Consider the following 21,451-nt stretch of genomic DNA (forward strand, 5'->3'; position numbering starts at 1 on the left):
CCTCCTTCCAACCCCAGCATGATTTTGAGAATTGACTGAGAAGACAGTTTACAGAGGGCAGGCACCGTGTTGGGTAGTTTAAATGCATACTCATTTAACCCTTACAAGTGGCCTTGTGAGGGTGGCATTATGACCGCCATTATATAACTGAGAAAACTCTGGCTCAGAGAGGTCAAGGGATTGGGCCAAGAACACACAGCTAGCACGTAGGCAGAGATAGAGCCCCTTCATTATTTAAAGTACAGTTACAGAGTGACTACAATGGACTAAACTTTAGGTTGGAGGAGAGAGCATGAGGCAGTCCTGCTGTCATAGAGCTTCCATTCTGACAGCAATTCTGACAACAGGCAACCGCATAAACAAACAAAATAATTCCAGAATGTGTTAGAGCTCTAGAAAAAGATAATACAGCGGGTGAGTTTATAAACTTGGGATAACAGAGAGGGGCTACTTTAAATTGGGGAGTCAGGGCGGCATCTCCAAGCACTGAGACTGGCAGTGTGAGGGGACCCCAAGCTGGGGTAAAAGCTTGGCTGGTTTGGGAAGAGGAGAAAGTGGCTGCAGCGAACGTGGGCTTGAGGCCCCCAGGAGCGCGGAGTGGCTGGGGGACGCCGGCAGGGGGACCTACAGTGCACCGGAAGCCATCCAGGGGTCTTCAGCTCGGCCTCAAAATAAGGACCCCTTTGCAGTCTCTGTGGAGGGGCGGAGGAAAAGCCGGGAGGGAGGGAGGTCGGCCCCGCGACATGCCCCCGCCCCCCGTCGTCGCCCAGCAGTAGGACGGCGGGGCAGGTCGCACCCCCCTAACTCCCCAGCCGCTCCCACCTCCCAGGCTCCCGTACCTCCCGGGGGTCCTCGCCCTCGTCCCTGCCCCGGCCCACGACGAGCCGGTGACGTCACGCGCCGCCCCTGTGATGTCACGGGCCGGCCCGGGCGTTGTCAGGGTCGGCGCGCGGGAGGAGCCGCAGGTGCGCGGGCGCGTGCGCGGCCCGATGAAGAAGGTGGTGGCCAACTCGTCTCCGCCCAGGCTGATCGGTGGGTGCGCGCCCCCGCGCGGGGCGCTGGTTGTCCTGGACGCAGCGGCGGCCGCTGGCGGGCGGGCGCGCGCGGGGTCGCGGGGGGCGCCGCGCAGCCTCGGTGTCCCGGGGCCCGGCGGCGGCGCAGGGCCACGCTCACGGCCCGGGCGGTACCATGAAGTCCCTAAAGAAGGAATCCCGCCTCCGAGTACCTACAAGCAGATTTGTGGAGGCCGCAGAGACCATCAAAGGTTGGCGCCGGCCGCCCTGGGAGCTCAGGAGAACCCGACAGGGGCAAGGGTTCTTGGGATGCGGTTCAGGACGCGGGGCCTGGAGGATGGGGTGACACCAGGATAGAGGTGAAGGTCACTGGAAAATGGGGCACTGGACACAGGAACCTTAGGGATGATGGACAAGGCGGAGACCCCCGAAGGGAGGGGGCACAGCGCACTGGGCCATGGGGATGGGCGCGTAGAAAGTAGGGGACTGACAGGCTTCGGGGGCCATTGGTTGGGGAGATGGCCTTGCGCAGGAAGGCACAGGAGACCTCTACCTCCAACCACATCTTAGGGCGGAATCCCGGGACTGGGTGAGGTGCAGAAGAGCCAGAAAGCGTTTAAGGGTAGAAGGGCCAGGAATTGGGGTCCTTGGGAAGAGGAATTCAGGAAAGAATGCAAGAAACATGTTGAGGTGGTGACACCAGCCACTTAGATGGGGTTCTTTGGGTGGTGGGGGTGCCACTTAAAAGTCCTGCTGGAAAAAACCAGAATAAATGCCTTACTTGGCTATTTGTTTCTGACTGCCTTCTCCTACCACGAATCCCTTCCAAAAGAGTCACTAGGCATGACCGCTTCCTGGCCTCTGCAGCTACCCTCTGGTTGCAGGTCGGAGAGCCTCAGGGTGTCTGACAGCAGATCGACCCCCATGGACTGTTCTCATTTGCAACCCACACCCTTTCCAATCTTTTTCTGCTGGGCCTGCTGTGTGTGGGCACTGTGCGGAGGCGGGGGGCTACAAGGTTATCGGTGACCCCAGCCCTCAAGAAACTCAGTCTAGTGAAGACCCAGAGGAGTCACCAGACAAATGTGGAATGCTGTGACATAGGTGCCCATCAGGGTTAAGGGGTCTTAGAGCACCTGACTCAGGCCTTGGATGGTAGAGTTATGGGGGGAGGTTTTCTGAAGATTTGGTCTGACATTTATGGCAGAGCAAAAAAAAAGAGGGGTTTGCTTCTCCAGGTGTAGGAAGCAGCGTGAGTTTATGGAACTATGAATGCAGGAGCCAGAGAGGGCTGCACAGGTGGACAGGGGCCAGACTTTGGAGGGGTCAGAAAGTCTGGGTGTGCTCTTGCAGGCCCTGGGGAGACCCAGCTTCAGAGTGGGTGAAAGCTCAGTATTAGGAGATGGGCAGGCCCAGAGTCAGTAGGGTCCCTTGGGAAGCTAGGAAAACTAGCAAGAGCTTAGTCACATTTCAATATGGCTTTCTTTTGTGCTTCTTCATAGTATAAAAGTCTGGGGTTGAGCCAGGTGCGGTGGCACATGCCTGTAGTCCCAGCTATTCAGGAGGTTGAGGGTGGAGGATCGCTGGAACCCAGGAGTTCTTGGCTGTGGTGCACCTGTGAATAACCATTGCACTCCAGCCTGGGCAACATAGCGAGACCCCATCTTTTAAAGATATAAAATAAAAGTCTAGTGCTGTTTCATGACATACTTTTTAATAGTTGGGAGAGGCAGAGAAAAAAATATCTGGTCCCCTTTCCCAAGGGCAGTCAAGGGCTTTCCTAGCTACTGCCTCCTGCTCACCTAGTTTCTGGGGTAGCTTATCAGATTTGAACTTTCTGCTATTAACACATCAAGGAAAGATTTTTCACTGCATATTTATTTTCAATAAGGGGAAAATTTAGATTGTTAAATAGCCCCTGAGTTAACATGCACCAAAGTGAGGAGGGAAAAAGTGTTTAGCATGCAAGATCCCTTTTCTTTAAATATCTCAGGGAAGCCTCTAATGTAGTAGGGCAGTACTAAACTCTTGCCCCCACAGGGCAGCTAATCAACAAATGTAATTATTTAATCTTGTGCTATGTTTCTCCGTGGTCTCCGAATCATAAGCAAAAGGCAAGCAAATACAGTGACTTAGACCTGTTTAGGGACCTGAGAGTCCCAGGTTTCTCCCTGGTCTTGTTGCTGAGAAACCAGAAGCCTCCCAGCAATATCACATCCCCCCTCCTCCACCAACTAAAGCTCTGCCTAGTAAGAACAGCCCCTTCTGGCTGGGCGCGGTGACTCACGCCTATAATCCTAGCTCTCTGGGAGGCCGAGGCGGGCGGATTGTTTGAGCTCAGGAGTTCAGCCTGAGCAAGAGCGAGACCCCGTCTCTACTAAAAATAGAAAGAAATTAATTGGACAACTAAAAATATATAGAGAAATTAGCCGGGCATGGTGGCGCATGCCTGTAGTCCCAGCTACTTGGGAGGCTGAGGCAGGAGGATCGCTTGAGCCCAGGAGTTTGAGGTTGCTGTGAGCTAGGCTCACGCCACAGCACTCTAGCCTGGGCAAAAGAGTGAGACTCTGTCTCAAAAAAAAAAAAAAAAAAAAAGAACAGCCCCTTCCTTCCTCAGTTCCCCCAGTTTAAGCCTGAGGTCAGGATTTCCCAAAGACTTTAATCAATACTAAAAAAAAAGAATAACATTTAGATAAAACAAGAAGCAGAAAAATAGGGTCCAGGTTTTTTTCTCCCTCCATAGGTCCCCCTTCCTTTCCCCTCCCCCACACCCCTCATGAGCTCCTTGCTTCCAGCTGCCTGGTCTAGCTCCAGGATAGGTGTCACCTGACTGTCCTGTGCAAGGGCGCTGGTCTCTTTGACCCGCCAGCTGTCAGGATCAAGGAAGGCATGTCAGCTCCGAGGCTCACTGGGAACCCCACTCAGGTTGGGTTTCCAGAGCAAAGAACAAGAAAGAGCTGGGCCTCTGCAGGTTCAGTGGCAAGACACACCTCAACCCTGTGGAGTCCTCCTGTAGGTCCTGAAATGACCCTGTGGGGCTGGTCCTTCCTCCCAGGTCTCCCCAGCCTGCCTCTGCCCCTCCAGTCTGTCTGGCTCACCCTCAGTGGGTGAGCCTCTTGTCACCTCTCTACCCCGGACCAGAGATAAGATGCCCAAGCTGTACTTACAGAGCCACCATGCCCTGGTTTCCCTCTCACCTCCAGCATCACCCCGCCCACCTCCCCAGCAAACCTTCTGTTGTCACCATGTCACAGACATGCCATGCTCAGCCCGGCCTCCAGCTTGGCCCGGACCCTGACCTCACCCGGAACATCTCCCTTTGCTGCTCCGCCAGTGCAAAGCCTTCCTCTGCTTCAAGGCCTGACTTAGCCTGTGGCCGCCCCCGCAGCTGTTCCTCTGAACCTTTCTTTAGAGCCCTGCCCTATGGGATCTACATTGATCCGTCCCTTTTTTGACGTCTAACCTAACCTATTGCCTGTGCCACTAACATAGGCACTTAGATCGTTGTGATTGGTGTGTTAGCATCTGTTGCATTTTTCAGTTCCTTAAGAGAAGAAGCCATATCTTCACCTTTTATACCATCTTCACTGTAGTTCATAGCACAGATAAGGTGCTTGGTAAATATTCTCTAGGATGCAGTCAACTTTAAGTTGTATATATCATTTTAATGAATATTTCATTAGCGAGAACATACCATTCCCTGAATGTACGCAGTAACAGAGCATTTATTGCACTACACGCCAGGTAACTTTCTCAGAAAAACCTCAGACTAGAGTTTCACAATTTCAATCTCAACCAAACATGAAAGATTAGTTTCTCTATCACCGCAGGGATGGGAGCTTCACCTCAGAAATCTTCAGCGACGTTAAAGCTTTCTATTTACACGTGGTAAATATACACCCACCAATAAAAAATACATCTGGAGATATTTAATCACTTGGGAAGATGTAAACCCAGCCAAGGTGATGAACAGAGAAAACAAATGTCCTAGAGAATATAAGTAATACCAAAATATTTATAAAAGCAGACCTTCAACTGGTAACAGTTTTTCGTGGGCTGCCACCAACGTTGGTGAGTTTGTGCGGGAGGGGAGTAGAACCTCAGGCTGCATCTCCACGCGTGGTGGCAGATCAGACCAGAACTTGGGGCCCAGCTGCTCAGCCCTCCCTGCATGTGAGTGTGTGTGTGTGTGTGTGTGTGTGTGTGTGTGTGTGTGTGTGTGAGACTGTGCGCACGCGCACAGAACCATGTGTTTAACAGACAGATACTCCTGAGCTTCTGCCGGGGAGATGGACTGTGACCAGCTGGCTGAATTCGGAGCTATGTTTGGAATGATTCTGGTGTGGTTCTTTCTGCCACCAACTATGCAGACATTTCCTAAAAAAAAAAAACAGTTTGATTTTGTTAACCAAAACACCTGCCTTGATGTTTTAGTGATACTGCCTCTTAAAGATTAGGGCGCTATGAGAAGCAGTGGATGAAACCAAATTTTGTTTTAAACTCCCTGAAGGCAGGACTTAGGTTTTCTTTTGATTGTTTTGTGGAGAGCGTTACATCAAATCATTCTGAACCGGAGGGAAGAAGACAGGGACGGCCAGCCAGGGAAACGAGATGTATTTGAAACTGTGAAGCCACCTCTGTGGAAGGAAGGCGGGGAGTGTGTCCCCTTTGGGGGCGTAGCCCCCTTATGCCGCGTGTGTTGTCAGTGCCATGCTCTGGTTGCCCTGTGAGGGACAAAGGCCCAGATCTCTCTGCTTTTCTCCAGTCCCATGAACCACTGTTGTCCTCCGTCACTTCATGACTGCAGTCAGCTCCTAAGTAAGCTCGTTCTGGGTCTCGCACCCCCTGATCCGTCCCTTGCCAGGGGGTGGAGACTGCCGCCCTTTACAGCCTCGCCAACCTCTTGGTGATACGGGTCCTACCTCCCTCTCTGGGTGCTGCTTCCTCTCTCCCACCTTACCACACTCCAGCTGGGTAAAAACACATGCTTTGAGTTCCAGGGACTGCTCCATTCCCCCTTGCCTCTAGGCCTCGTTGTGCTATTCCCTTGGGAATGCCTGTTTTCCCAGCTCCCTTTGCCTCATCTAGCTTCTCTTCCTCCTCCAGCTCTGTTTAAACATCACCTCCTTAGGAAGCCCTCCCTGACCACCCCCCAGTCTGGGCTGTCCCCCGACCCCCGATGCTCCCATAGTAACCCTGGCTCAGTCAGTCTGGCAGTCTCGGAAGACTGAGGCTCTGAGATATAGCCCCAGAACCTAGCACACACAGTGCCTGGCACATAGAAGCTGCTTAAATGGTCTTTAGTCAATGAAATAGCGTGCAGTAAATGGTCAGCGGTGAATGTTCCACTTCCACCCAGAGGTTCTGCATTTTAACCAGTGTCTTATAAAACCCAATGCCTTCACCCGGATCAGTGCCAGCACTGGAGGCTGACAAAACATCTAGTCCAGCTGTCCCAAACCATTGTGCATTAGAGCTAGGGAGCTGAAAAACATGACAGCGCCCAGGCCCTGGCTCCATGTGGTAGCCAGGAAGCTGTATTTATAAAACTCCCCAGAAGATTCTGAGGCAGACATTAGACTAATATTTGGGGTCCACTGATTTAGTCCAACTACCTCTTTTTACAATTGGGAAGACCGAGGTCTAGAGAAGTTAAGTGATGGTGTGTACCCAAAGGTCTTATAACTAGCACAGCCTGAAACGGAACATCCTCTGATCTCTATTCTGGCTACACAGTCTCAGTCACTGTGGTGGACCAGGGGGAGTGAGTGGGGGATCCTCAAGAGAGAACTCCCAGCTGGGCGAGGTGGCTGGTGCCTACAGTTCCAGCTACTTGGGAGGCTGAGGCAGGAGGATTGCTTGAGGCCAGGAGTTCATGACCAGCCTGGGCAACATAGCAAGACCCTGTCTTTAAAAAAAACAGAGAGAGGGAGAGAATGCCCATTGCCCCAGCAGAGTAGAGCTTTCCAGGCCACCTTGGCAGCCTCTGCTGTCTATCCAGGTGGTCAACTTTGCCCCCCCACCATGGAGTCTAATACATACTTACATTTTTTATTTTTATATGTATATATACACAGAAAGAGTTCTTTAAGCACTTACTACTTTCTACTTCTCTTCAGAAAAGAGGCGAGCAAAAATCACTGAACAGCCCACACCCCCAGTTCAGGAAGAGCCTGAGCCTGTCAGCAATGTCCTGCAAGGAGATGACATTCTTGCCTTAGCCATTAAGAGGGAAGACTTGAAGAAGGTAAGGATGAAGGCCAAGTTCCCTTACTGCAGAAAGCGCCCTGCCAGCCTGTGTGGGCTAATGTCCACTGTCACTCCGCCGGCTCCCTACCCATAGGGAGTGTCTAATTCCATGGTAAAATCCACTGAACACCAATTTTTTTCACTTTAGCATGTAAAGGAATTTACTATGTTGTTTGTTTTAACATTTCTGAGATTCATATAGAACCACAGGGGAAATGAGACAACGAGGTTTCTTGCTTCCCGTAGGGGCAGGTGCCATCGTCCCTATTTCACAGAGGGGAAAATGAGTTCAAGCAGCAAAGTTACATATGTGGATAAAGCTGCTAAACCCTAACCGCGTGCTTTACCTGGAAGAGTAAGTCACTTCTTGTCTGAACCATCTGGAGGCATAAGATGTTCTGTTTCTCCCCCTCCAGGACATTACTAAGTCACGTGTCTGTTGCACAGGCGTTTGCTTGACAGAACATATAGACAGAGCTGAGGAAACAGATTTGTCACCCTTCAGGAATTCCACCAAGAACTAGGACAGAGAGATGGGCGGTGCTCTTCCTCCTCCCCATCTCAGGTGGAATTCTCCTCTGTTTTGTTTCTTTTTAGCAACACATTCCTCGTCTTACTGAAACGGGAGATAAACCTGTCATTACCCAGAAATTTATCATCCGCAAACTCAGACCCACGGATCCCAGGAAGAAGGTCTGCCACTTAGTAGCACATCCTGCTAATCCAGATGCAGCCACAAAGCCCCTGGACTACTCTGGTACGCCCAGCCTTGGCCCTGGCATTGCTGGTCTCCGAATTCGTGGGTCAGCCTTAGAGAAAGCTGGGTCTCCATCAAAAAGGCAGCCACTTGAATAATTTACATAAGCCACCTACATCTTGTCCTTCCTTCTTTTTTCCCCCCCAGGTCCAGGTGACAGCTTTGAAGGCAGTGACCAGATCCTGCCCCATCACATCTTGGGGAGTCTCCATGACTTTAAGAGAATTGCAGTTGCTCGCGGGAACACCCAGGTTTGTTTGCACAGAGCGGCCTGGATGAGCTGAAGTCGTTTCAGTCTCCCACCTGGCAGAGTCAAGCAGGGCTGGGATTAAAGAGACAGTCCCATCTCTGGGCCTCGAGTCTGAGATAAGCGACCTTCCTCTGAAATAGTTAGACACTGTAGTTGCAAATCGCAGAAGCCAACTTAAGCTGGCTTAGCCGAAGTCGGGAATTTACTGTAAGGATATAGAGGTTACTCATGGAACTCAAAGGCAAGTGTCCCTGGGTCTGGGTAGACTGCAGCTGGGAAGGTGTCAGGACTCCGGCCCCCACTCCTCATCTCCCTCTGCTGCTCTGTGTACTGGCTCCATTTCCCCTTCTCTGAGACTGGGCTGCGCTCCCCCGTCCACGTGGTGGAGGAAGAGGTGGCTTCCCACTGCTCCCTGGGCCACAGGAAGAGTCTGTCTTTCCAAGCTCCCCATCATGCAGTGTTCTCTCTGTCTCTTCCATCCTTCATTTCCCCTGTTCTGGGCAGACTGTCTGACTAGTCAGGTGCTGGGGCCTGGGGTCATGTAAAAATGGCTCAGTCAGGCCGGGCACAATGGCTCACACCTGTAATCCCAGCACTTTGGGAGGTTGAGGCGGGAGGATTGCTTGAGGCCGGGAGTTCAAGAGCAGCTTTGGCAGCATAGCAAGACTCTGTCTCTATAAAAACAATTTAAAAATTAGCTGGGTGCGGTGGCATGTGCCTGTAGTTCTAGCTACTCGGGAGGCTGAGGCAGGAGGATCACTTGAGCCCAGGAGTTTGAGGCTGTAGTGAGCTATGATGATGCCACTGCACTCTAGCCTGGGCAACAAAGAGAGACCCAGTCTCCAAAAAAAAAAAAAGGCTCAGTCACCCTGGGTGAAGCTGGGTGAAGGTGCTGATTAATGCCAGTTGTGAGGAGGACAGACACACCGAGAGATGTTGACCACGATCTTAGAACAAAAGTTCCGTCTCTGGGGAGAGCAGACTGACAGCGGCTTTCACGGCCCCCTGGTTCTGTGATTTGCTTTCCGTCACTGGCCACCCTGAGATCTTGAAGGGGAGGGATTCTCAGGGGAGTGGGACAACAGCAGGGATTTAGGCCTCTGGAAATCTCTGCTCAGCCCCGCTCAGGGCCTCCTCACCACCCCGCACATGCCCGTGTTGGACTTTTCAGCTGGCCGAGCTGATACCTGCCTCGCCCTGTCTGCTGACCCTCATCTCAGCTAGAGAAGAGCCGAGGCACAAAGCCGCAAAGGAAGAGAAGAGACCTCCCTGGGCTCCGCCTCCTCAGCACAACTTTCTGAAGAACTGGCAGCGTAACATGGCTCTGCGGAAGAAGCAGCAGGAAGCCCTCAGCGGTGAGCAGCGGGGACAGACGCCCGCCCGGGGCCTCCATCTGGCGTCAGGGCTCTGCTGTGTTTTGTTCTCTGTCCCCCACCTGCCCGAAGCCTGGCCTGGGACTGACCACATTTGTGCCATCCACTCCCAAGGGCTTCTTGCTCTTAAGCCAGGGTGGGTCCTGAAATCAGCCCCGCCAGTGGGGCTGCCCAGTGCAGGGTGCCAGAGTCCCCGCTTGTTCTGGTCTGGCGGAGCGGCGGCACCCTTGCGTCTCTCTCTAGAGCACCTGAAGAAGCCGGTCAGCGAGCTGCTGATGCACAGCGGGGAGACCTACCGGCGGATCCAGGAGGAGCGCGAGCTCCTTGACCGCACACTTCCAGCACAGTGTGACAGGAAAGTGAGGACGGCCGTCCCTGAGTGCCCTGTGAGGTGGGGGGTCTGGACACGGGGATGGTTTGTCTCAGCTTGCACGGCTAGGGAGAAAAAAAGTCTGTCCATTGCAAAGCCTTCTTAAAGCCTTGAGGCCGTTACTACATTATGTTATCAGTCCTGTTAGTGGGAGTTCAGGGACTGGCCAGTTAAGTAATTCGGCCCGTGGTGGCCACTGGTGGTCAGTTTGAGGAGAAGGATAACACAGGTGCTGAGTTATTAGAATAGTCTTAGTGTCGTCCCCTAAATAGCTTAGACTCCAGCTTTTGGACCACCCGAAGCACCATGGTTTGTTCCGGTATGTCAGTGCAGGACCTGCACCAGCCCACCCCGTCTTTCTGGGGGCAGGTAAAGACTACAACGGGGCACCCAGAAAACAGGAAAGTGGGTGCTTTTCTTCTGCCATCAGGGCAGCAATGAATTCCCCAGAGGGAGCATCGGGAGTCTGTGGTGCTCTTGTCTTCCCACGCCCCCTGGTATCTGGCTGAGGTATCCAGGTATCTGACTCACCTGTCCTTCCTTGCCAGGGCTGGGAGACCAGTGGATTCTGGAGTCAACTGGAATACTTGGGAGATGAGATGACAGGTCTGGTCATGACCAAGACAAAAACTCAGCGTGGCCTCTTGGAGCCAATCACTCACATCAGGAAGCCCCACACCATCAAGGAGGAGACAGGTGAGGCACAGGGCTGCAAACAAACCAGCTGGCATCTTGCGCCTGGCCTAGGAGGCGGGGCATTGTGGTGGGGACCGGCAGGGCTCTGCTGTGAGACAGAGCTGGGACTAAATCCTGGTCCAGTGTGGCCTGAGGCACATCCCAGAACCTTCCTGAGGGCTAGTTCCCTCTTCAGTAAAATGGTTCCAGAAATGGTAAGAAAGTTGGATCGTGGGCAGCAGAGCTGTGCTGTCCAGTGTGGCAGCCTTTAGCCACATGCAGCTACCGAGCACCTGGGATGTGGCTGGTCTTCGTGGAGATCTGCTGTCGGTGTCAGCTACGCACTGAGTTTCAAAGATCAGTATGTAAAAATATGTTGTATTAATAATTTTATATTGATTACATGTAGAAATAATATTTTTGTTGATATATTGGGTTAAATAAACTATATTACTAAAACGAATCCTACCTATTTCTTCTCACCTTTTTCAACGTGGCTTGTATTTGTGGCGTGCAGTATATTTCTGGGCAGCACTGCTTCAGAGCCTGCCAGACCGCCTGGGTTCGGGTCCCGGCTGTGTTGGGTTTGTGAACCCCTGTGGCCCTTCGTTTCCCCATCTGTAAAATACTCATAGGGTTGTGAGAAGCTTAAATGAGACATACAAGGTGTTAAGAGGTTCTGGCCCATTGATAAGCACTCAGTAAAAAGTGGCTGGTGTTATTTTTATTATAATCCAAAGATTTGGCTGCTTGGAAGCCAATGTGGCAGGAGTCCTGTGTGGGGGTGCAGAGGAGGTATGGGGCAGGAGAAGTGCAGTCTAGCTGCCAAGGGGAAGCTGTATTTTTCATCTTCCTTAGCAAAGGTGCTGGGATGGGTGCTCTCAGAGCCTTCGAGAAGTAGGTGGGGAAGGGGGCATGGCAGCAGCCTGTGCTGAGGGTCCTTGGGCCCTGCTCTAGGATTACCAGCCCAGAGGGATGCCTGGTACCGCTACACCTGGGACCGGAGTCTGTTTCTGATCTACCGACGCAAGGAGCTGCAGAGCATCCTGGCAGAGCTGGATTTTAGCCAGCAGGTTGGTGATGCCTCCGTGCCCCAGTCTGAAGCCCCTCGTGGTGGTACCTGTCTTCAGTCAGTTCACCTTTCCTTTCTCGGTCTCTCTGAGGACATCGATGGCCTGGAGGTCGTGGGCAGAGGGCAGCCCTTCTCAGCCGTTACAGTGGAAGACTATACAGTGTTTGCAAGGGCCGGGGAAAGCTCCTCTGAAGACACGTGCTTGTGAGTGGAGCCTGCACCCTAGGGGGAGAGGTTGAAGAGTCCTCCAGCACCCACAGTATTAAAGGGCAGGCTTCCCTCCCTGAAATCAGGGTGCCTCCAGCCCAGCTTCTCTCTAGTGGCTGCCACCCCCTCCTCTAGCCATTCCAGCACCCACGCTGGCTTTTCCGCTGCCACCTGCTCCTTTCCAACAACCACCTCCTAATGGGGATTTCTGAGACATTCCTTTGCTGGCGAGGTGGGGCCCTGCAGCCGCTCCCACTGCTGTGCACGGGGAATGGCGCTGGCATGGAGAGCCTGTGTGTTCCTGTGCACTCGGAGCCACCCTGGCAGAGGGCATAAAAGAGTCTGTGTGTCTGAGAACCTCCCACCTAGAGGAGTGGATCAGGAGGAAGCTGAGCTGGAGTGGAGCTGATTAGACTCCATTGCAGGGCAGAGCCGGCCATGTTTCCAGACTTCTAGGCAACCATTTCTATGACGACTGTGACAGCCTCAGGGAAAACAAGTCATTGGTTTATCTTACAGAGAATTATTGACCACTTACCCTGATGTGTCCTCCATGCCTATTCTTGGCCCTTCTCTGCTGTTCTGTGGGAAGCCAGCTTGCTGGATCAGAGACAGTAACCCACGCGATAAGGTAAAAGCGCCTCCACCCTCGCTCGCCTGCTAGGAGGGCCTCCCTCGTGGTGCAGCCCCAAGAGTCCAGTGGCAGTCACAAGGAGCCTGCACAGTCTCTTGTTTGCATTTTCACCTGGTCATCCTTTCAGCGTGTCTGAAAATGGTAACAGCAACACTAACTTGTAAGGAAGAAAAAGATCACAAGGCAGAAAAGAGAGTGTCACATGCCACCCAATTTGTAGCTAGTCCCCAAGTATGTAAATAATAAGCAAACCCTCTCAAACAGGTATGGCTCTAAGAAGGTTCTGAAATATTCTTCAGATGCTAAGGAGCAGAAACGTTCATTGGGTATTAGTCATGTTTTCTCTTCTCTTCTTACTATTGATGGCAACCTCAGAGGCAGCCCCTGTTGGAGGATGACAACACTCTGCTTGGGAGTGGCCAAGCCCTGGAGGCCTGGGACTCAGGACTTTCCGTGCTAAACCCAGAAAAGTCCTTGGCAAACCAGGATGAGTTGGTCACCCTAGGCCAGGTCTCCAGCAGACATTTCTCATCCCTCCTCCCTCAGAAGCATGTCGGAATTGCTGCTCGCTTGACCTTTGAAACCCTAGAAGGGGAGAAAACATCTTCAGAACTGACTGTGGTGAACAATGGCACAGTGGCCATCTGGTACGACTGGCGACGGCAGCACCAGCTGGACACTTTCCAGGACCTGAAGCGAAGCAGGATGCAGCGGTTTTACTTTAACAATCGAGAAGGTACTTAGGAGAAGCCGCCCTATTCTGCAGCTCCTGTCTGGGGCTGATTTTATGCTCAGATCTGTGAGATGCTAAATTTAGTTACTGCTCAGCTCCTGCAAGTTTGATCCCCTCTTCCCTGCCTCGTCCCTCCGATTTCTTCTGTGACATGTCTGTTGAGAGAATGATGGAACTCTTAGGAACACAGGGAGGCGCGCCCCCAGGGAGCAGAAACATTCTAGGGGCTCTATTACCTATACGCACAGGCCTGGGGCTAGGATGACCAACTGTCCCTGTTTGCCTGGGATGTTCCCAGTTTTTGCACTCAAAGTCCCACATTCCAGGAAACTCTCAGACCTGGGCAAACTGGGATGCTTGGTCACCTGACCTGGGGCTCGGTTAGCTTTATACATGCAGGCTCAGGGCTCAGCTAGCTCCTACTTGTCGAAACCCTCTGTCTTTCTCTCTGTCAGGTGTGATTCTGCCTGGAGAAACTAAACACTTTACCTTCTTCTTCAAGTCTTTGACTGCGGGGATCTTCAGGGAATCGTGGGAGTTTGGAACCCATCCCACCCTGTTAGGAGGTGCGGTCCTGCAGGTCAATCTCCATGCAGTGTCCCTGACCCAGGACGTTTTTAGGGATGAGAGAAAGTCACTGGAGGTAAGGGACCCAGGACCGTGGCCCCTGTGGACACCAGGTAGTAGGTTAAACCTTGGTATTCTTCCTGGCCGTGCCTGCAGGGATCTCATTTCTCCCAGCCTAAGAAGTGAATTGAATTTTTTGCAGAGAGGTAACTACTCTTGCTCAGCAAATATTTCCCAGGGCTTTGTGATGTAAAAGATGGGTGGGCAGGCTAGGAGAGGGGCAGCTTGCAGCCCCTGGCACCAAGCGTGGCCCCCACTGAGTTAGAAAGAATTAGGACTGAGCCTTAAGCTGCCACCTGCGTGAGTACTTCCTCTCGTGGCCCTTCGCACCGGACTTGTATTTTGTTCGCTTGCTGTCTGGCAGGACACAGTGCGCTTGCATTTAACTGATGAGACTGCAAAACCAGAGAAAACAATTTAAATAGCAGGGGCGAGTCTGCCCACCATCCCGCTCAGTGAGCCTTCACCCCCGAGTGAGGGTGAGGGGGGAGCTGGGAGTCTGCTGCCGTTGGGTTCACTGTGGCCATCTCGTGCCCGGCTTCATGGGGTCATCCGGCTCCCAGGGCACCCTGTTCTGTGGAAAGCTGCGCTGTTCTAGTCACTGCGGTTCCCAAACACAACCAGCTACTTCAGCTGGGCTCAACCAGCGATCAAAGGTAACGCTGACAAATGTCACGTTTGCTTTACTTACTGTCGGACCGATGTCTCACACGAGGTGCCCCTCCACTGGGTTTCTGTAACACTGACCGTGTGGCCAAGCCAGACAAGAGTTAACCATGTCTCAGGAATGCCCAAGCTGTGTGCCCTGACCCTTCTTCCTAATGTGGAGGACATGCTAACTGGTGACCGCCAGCTCCCACACAGGGGCAGCTCTCCCCTGGGACTGGCCCTCCTCCGGGTCCTTTTCCTCCTTTAGGCAACAAGGAGGTTTGAAGAAACCCAGAGGTTTTTGAGTCTTGGGAAAAGTGTGTGCACTCGTGTGTGTGTGTGTGTGTGTGTGTGTGTTTGTTTGTGTGTGTGTGTCTGAGAGAGAGAGAGAGACAGACAGACAGACAGACACCATGGCAGGAACTGAGAGCCTAGGAAGGCACAAAGTCCCAAGGGCTCTGGCTCCCCTCAAGTGCGGCATGGGTTTTGAGAGCCTGGGCTGCCAGCCTGTGCCACTTTCCCTTTCCCAGAGCAAACTGGCTGCCCGCGAGGCGGTCACCATCGTGCAGAGTGTACTGCAGGAGCTGCTGATGGGGGTCCTGACCCCAGAACGCGTGCCGTCGCCTGTGGACGCCTATCTCACCGAGGAGGACTTGTTCCACCATAGGAATCCTCGGGTACAGGCCCAGCGCCAGCCCCTGCCCCCTTGTGCGTGCCCTGCGTGACAGTAATAGCAAATCCTCTGTGCGCCAGGACCTCTTCTGAGCATCTTCCAAGAGTAACTCACTTCCCCCTCGCAGCAGTCCCACGAGATGGGTAGCATTTATATCTTCATTTTACATTGAGGAAACTGAGGCCCAGCCAGAGAGGTTAGGTAATTTGCCCAAGATAGCTAATAAGTGGTTCCCGGTGAGAGTAGAGGTTCATAAACTCCTTCATTCAATCCCAATCTTACTTGGAAGCCCAAATGCAAAGACAGCCTTAACTTGCAGATGCTTGGGTTGATGGGGAAGTGGGGAGCCCCTCTGGCCACAGCCACTCCTGCTGGCTTCCCCCCTGCCTCCTCCCTCCCCACCACCGTCAGTGCTCTGGCGGACACAGGGGGAGCCTGAGCCAGCTGGTGGGGGCCCCACACCCCAGCCTCCCCCTCACGCATCTGCTATCGCCTCTGCTGCAGCTGCGCTACCAGCACCAAGTGGTGCAAAACCTACACAGACTGTGGCGCCAGTACATGGTCACGCCCGCCAAGGCCGAGGAGGCCCAGCCAAGCAGGGAAGAGCGCCTCAGCCCCGCACTCCAGTCGGCCCCATCAGAGAAGGCCTTGCTGGGTGGTGAACTCTCACCGCACCCTAGGAGTCAGGTCTCCATCTCGGAACCTCAAATGCCCCAGCAGGAGAATGAGGCCCCCAGGGACTCCCGAGATCCCTTGGGGTCCCAGAAGACTGGCGTGGAGATCAAGAGTCCCCAGAAGAAGGGTATCACGATAGAGATCGTGATGGAGCAGAGCTCGGACGTGCAGGACGCCAAGACCCCCTGGGAGCCAGATGGCCTTCCCACGCCCGAATGGAACCTCTGCTTGGAGGACTTCAGAAAGGTGCTTCTGAGACCCTGGAAGGGGTTGGTGGGGACAGGCCCCGGCGCAGCTGGCTGCCAGTGCTTCTGCTGGTGAGCCAGAGAGATTGCTCTCTTGGGTCATCATTTTTTGTCTGGGCCACTACTGGGCAGGAGGGGGCTCCCTCTCTGACCCTGGCAATCCTTGGAAAAGGGGTTCCTGGGTACAGTTTCTGAGGGAGGCTCCAGGCTCCCACAGATGGCACCCCAGATGGGGCTCCATGGCTGTGTCCCCTCCTGGCTCCTGGTCCTCTGCCACCTGGCCCACGTCGCCGTGTCTGTAGCTAGTGGATGCAGGGGCCCTTGGTGTCCGGGAGCAGGACAGTTGCCCATGGTGCCTGTGTCCCTGCCAGGCAGTGAAGGTGCTTCCTGAGGAGACCGAGAGGGAGGACGCGCTAATCACGCTCAACACAGCAGCCCTGGAGCTGTGCCAGGAGCAGAGGCCATTGCAGTCCGACCTCCTGCACCAGACGTGGTAGGTGCCGCGCCAGGAGAGCCGCCCCACCTCCTTCCCTTGTGGCATCTGGGCAGGGGTCCTGGGCGGGACTCCAGGGGTCTGGAGCTCAGGTTGCTAAAAGACACTGCAAACATTCCATGCCCTGGAACCCTGCAGTGCCTGCTGCTCTCTGGGGAGCAGTCATGGCAGAGCAAACCCCTCGCCTCTGTGTCTTCCTCTTCTTTCCTGTTCCTTCTCAATGAGCAGAGGAATGAAAAAAGGAGAAACCAGAGGGCAGTGAGAAGGGCAGATTCCTTGAAAAGCTTCACTTCCCTGCTGTTAGCTTTCCCATTGCCTGTTTGGAACTTGCTGGATAGGCTTAGGGGGTCCTTTGGCGAGGCCCTCAGGAGCCTCCTGCTGGAATCTTGTGCAAGGTTCAACCCCTCCAGTGGGGCTGGACCCAAGTCCAGGCTTCAGGCTGGAGTGTAGACTCTCAAGTTAGGACTGAGTTCATCAGGCCTCCTAACCCTAGTCCTGGGCTGTTTTTTCTTGGCCACCACTCAAGGGAAGCCAGAAGCCCATCCAGGCACTCGCAGGGGCGGGCACGGATCTCCATGGCTGTTCCTGGCACCAGGGTCGTTGAAGGGAGGGACCCAAGCCTCCACAGGTTCAAGGACAAATGAAGAGTGATGGCTTCTTTCCAGTACGTCTTGCTCTCTAGTTTGCAGCTGTGGCGCGATGTGATTGACAGCCTGGTGAGCCACTCCCTGTGGCTGAGGGCTCTGCTGGGCCTGCCTGAGAAGGAGACCGTCTATTTGGATGTGCCACAAGAGCAAGGTCAGACATGGTGCAGCCACACCTCTGGGTGGGCTTCCCTATCCCCTGCCCGTGATGGTGGTGCCTCAGTCGTTCCCCTCTGGTGGAGGCCCTGCTGCCAGCATTTGGACCCAGAAGCTACCTCAGTGACCACCTTAGTGCAGTAGCCCCAGAGGAGTTCAGTGACTTGTCTGTGTGCACAGGTGGGGGAGTGGCGGAGCTGGGAAGAGAACCCAGGTCTCCCCACCTCACCCCCGCCCCGGCCCCAGTCCTGTTCCACAAGGTCACGTGCCTGAATGACAGGCTCAGGAAGGGGGTGTCCTGCTCAGGGCCCTCCTCCGCTCCCAGGCTGTAGTTCTCAAAGCTTCAAAGGCACCGACGGGGCCCAGGCCGGTCCCCTTTGCTCTCCCATCTCGTCTCCAGCCTCGTCACATGCCCGCGGCGTCAGCTAGACCACAGGGGCCTGCCACGTTGTGCTCCACCCCCATCCCTTAGATCAAAAATTGCCTCCCATCCTGGAAGTGAAGGTGCCTGCTGGGAGAGCTGGGAGGGAGGAGCGGAAAGGGGCAGCCCAGGAAAAGAAGCAACTGGGCATCAGAGACAAAGAGGACAAAAAAGGAGCCAAGCCGCCCTGGAAAGAGGTGAGCTGGGCCCTGGGCGGGGCTGGGGAGGGCTCGGGGAGGCTGCGTGGACCCACCCCAAGTGTCCCCACCTCCCGCAGCAGGAACGACTGAACAGCAGGAAGCAAAAGGCAAAGGACGACAAGAAAGTAACGAAATCTGTAAGCCAGGAAAGGCTTTTCTTGGAGGACCCTATCCCCGACAGCATCACCCCTTCCCAGGAGCCCATCGATCCCCTGGTCATGAACAAGTACACCCAGAGGCTGCACATCGAGGTGAAGGGGAGCTCCCACCCGCCCCGTGCAATCCCTTTATTCCATAAAGAAGGGCCCGCTGCATCCGCGGTGGAAGCAGAGCTGCCTCGGGAAGGGCGCTTTAGAGTGCGAGACGGACCCCGTGAATAAGGAACACGCCTGGTGTGTTAGGTGGCAGCCACCATGGGAAAGAGAAGACAGACCAGGCAGGGGTGCATTGGGGTGGGCCTCGGTGAGAAGGTGACATCCTGCAGAGACTTGAAGGGAGGTGAAGGGTGCCCAGGCGCAGGGGACGGGGCCGCAGTGGAGGGCACAGATCACAGGAGGACGATACTTTGCAGGCCATTGTGAGGACGTGGCATTTTTCTCAGAGCATAGAGAAGTTGTGCAGGGTTTTGAATAGAAAAGTGATATGGTCTGACTTAGGCTTTAGAAGATGGCTCTAGCTTCAAACTAGATGGCTCTAGTTTGGAGAACAGACCCCAGGAGAACAGAAAGGAAGGAAGCCCTCTCTTCCGGCTGCTTCCGCTTCCTCCCTGTATTAGGTGCATCCTGGCGGCCGTGTTCCTCGGGAGAACACCACGCAGGGTGCGTTTCCATCAATTGTAAGGAGTTTTGAAACACTGGAGAGACTGCATCCTGAGCTATTCTTAAGCAGCAGGTCCCTAGAGATTCATGTAGAATTTTTGTTTTGTTGTTTCTTGCTCCTGTCGTTGTTGTTTGTTTTGGAGGGGAGGGCTACAAAACCACATTCGGCGTGTTAGTGTGTCCAATGGCGATATTTTGTCTTCCTCTGGGCACTGGGGAGCTGGGATTGCATCACTCGTTTCAGCCACATTCCGGATCCCATTTGTTCAGAAGTTCTATTTGCTGCTGCTGACACCATGAGATTTCTGATGGTCGATGGGGGTCTAGAAAGTAATTAACATGCTCGGAGGACCCATGGGGGTAGACTCTTCTGTGGCTCTTTGAAATCAAGAATCAACTTGCCTAGGCTCATGTGGGCCAGCCCCTTGGGGGACTCAGTGGTGGAGGCCTTTCAGTGTGTGGACCTGGAGGCTTACAGGAAGGAGAGCTGGGCGCAGAATTGGGCTGGAGCCCAGGCCCAATGCGGGGGCTAAATGGGCACTGCTCCCTGGGCTCCCTGGAGCTGCCCCTTTAACCTCTCTAGGCTCTGGTGCCTCTATATGTCGCAGGTGCCAGTGCAGGGTGACCTCCCCAGACCAGTTTAAAAATAAAACTGTTTGCAAAAACTAAAGTTCTATAGAAACTCTCGGGACTTTGGTCTTTCCCCCTCTCTGGCTGTTCTCTCCCGGTGCAATTGATGTACAGGTGCTTGCCCAGAGCAAACCTTGGCCTGTGATGCCCGTCCCTTTCTTCCAGGTCTACGGGCTGCTGAACGCCCTTGTGACTGAGCTGGTGGTGCTGGCTGATGAGCTCAGCCCGTAAAGGATACTGAGGAGACTCTGCGTCTTTGCAGCTGACTCTCAGGCCCAAGCAACCTTCTGGGAAACCAAAAAACAAACAAATCAATAAAGAACCTTGAGATTTCTACCACTTACATTGTGCTTCTGTGTCTTGGATGTTGGGTCTTGGTGAGGTCAGCTCCTAGCCCAAGCCCTGCCCTGTCCCACCTTTCCTCAGACTCCCTCCTCCCGGCTCCTGGAGCTCTCCAGCAGGAGGAGAGGCAGACATGACGTGTGGGATGACAAGCAGAAGAACAAGTTGGTGGCAGGACGAGGAATGAGTCGGGTGACAGGCAGAACGCATCACTGCTTGTGGTCCCTGCCTCTGGCTTCCTTGGCTCACACTTTTAGGGTCATGCTTCCTGGAGCCAGGTCTTCCCAAAGTGTCATGACCAAGTATGACAAAGTGGTAGGAGGAGAACTAGATGCCATGAACCCTGGCTCCCTGAGGGCCTCCCACTTCAGCTGGGTCCCACGGCCCCATCCCAGTCCCTGAAGACCACGCTTGCCATACCTCCTAAACTCTAGAGGCCACGCCCCCTTGTTACTTTGGGTTCTAGTCTGTCTTCTCCCCTCCTCAAATCAGATCATCTGGCCTTGAGCCATTTTTCTGCCTTAAAAAACAGCCTCTAGGCTTCATGCTACTCCTCTTGCTCAGGGGAACGTGAAGCCGGCAAGAGATGGCTCTCTTGGAAAGAGAGGTGCCGTCAGCTCACCCAGTACGGTAATTGTCTTCGGTCAGTCATAACCATTTTGGGCTGGGCTTCCATGCGGAGAGCACCGCAGCCTCCCAGAGTTTGAAGAACAACTTTGCTAATGGTGGGCAGTGGGCTTACTGTCTTTAAGTGGGATGAAAAGGTGTGGGTGGGAGGCTGGGGGAGTGGCCACAGGCTCAAAGCCCTGTGGGTGTGTCTGATAACGACCTTGTGGGGCTCAGGCATCTTCCAGTTGAGACGCAGAAGGTGGTTTGCAGACAGCAGGACACTCTGGAGGCAGAGGGGGCTGGCTGTGTCTAGAGCGCTGAGGAGGTCAGCTGAGAGCCCACAGAAGGCAGCAGGTCCACCAAAGCCAGCCTCAGGGAATGGTCCTGGCCTCTTTAATGTCCTCCTGGCCCAGAAGAGGGAGGGGAGGGGTGTGGTGGGGGGGCTGGAGCTTCCCCTCCTGTCAAAGAGGCAGAGGAAGGGTTAACTCACTGCAGCGGGGAGTGGGTCCAACACTGGCTCCAGATGTGCACCTGCTGGGGCAGGAAGGCTGGCCTCCCACCTCTGGAGCACCACCTGCCTGGCCAGCAGGAAGGGGTTAACCCGCCCTGCGCTTCCTCCTGTGTCCTGTTACAGCTGAGGAGGACCTGCCCGGCCAGCCAAGCAACTTCCCTCCCCAGTGCCGCTGGCTGGCCGGTGTCTAGGAGGCAAACGGGAGAGAGGCAGAGCTGCTACCCTTTCCAGGGACCCTGCCACTGCCCTTTTGAGGGGTCTGCGCCTCCTGGGAGTGGGTGGGTCTCCGGGACGAGGGTCCATGGTGGATGGCTCTGGAGACGCTCCCGAGGCTGTGCCATCCCCCTGCCGCGCAGGTCGGAGGGTCACTGCAGAGGCTACTGGGGCCGGGGCTGGGGCCGAGGGAGCCTGTGCCAGAGGTAAGCT

General features: G+C 54.3%; 1 protein-coding gene across 1 annotated transcript; it reads left to right on the plus strand.

Moving 5' to 3' along the window:
• Positions 1–743: 743 nt before the first annotated feature.
• On the plus strand, positions 744–19,824 carry MYCBPAP (MYCBP associated protein). The gene is given in 22 exon segments (XM_012659927.1): positions 744–772; positions 830–965; positions 1,025–1,147; positions 1,150–1,264; positions 7,133–7,260; positions 7,860–8,019; positions 8,167–8,270; positions 9,441–9,624; positions 9,886–10,001; positions 10,561–10,708; positions 11,645–11,760; positions 11,851–11,957; positions 12,486–12,597; positions 13,147–13,336; positions 13,789–13,976; positions 15,139–15,285; positions 15,786–16,202; positions 16,573–16,694; positions 17,377–17,492; positions 17,967–18,112; positions 18,196–18,366; positions 19,729–19,824. Coding segments are annotated over 22 exon segments (3,141 nt in total). The 3' UTR covers positions 19,795–19,824.
• Positions 19,825–21,451: the final 1,627 nt, after the last annotated feature.

The sequence above is a fragment of the Propithecus coquereli genome, unplaced genomic scaffold, assembly GCF_000956105.1.
Source record: "Propithecus coquereli isolate 6110/MARCELLA unplaced genomic scaffold, Pcoq_1.0 Scaffold119, whole genome shotgun sequence".
Classification (NCBI taxonomy): Eukaryota; Metazoa; Chordata; class Mammalia; order Primates; family Indriidae; genus Propithecus; species Propithecus coquereli.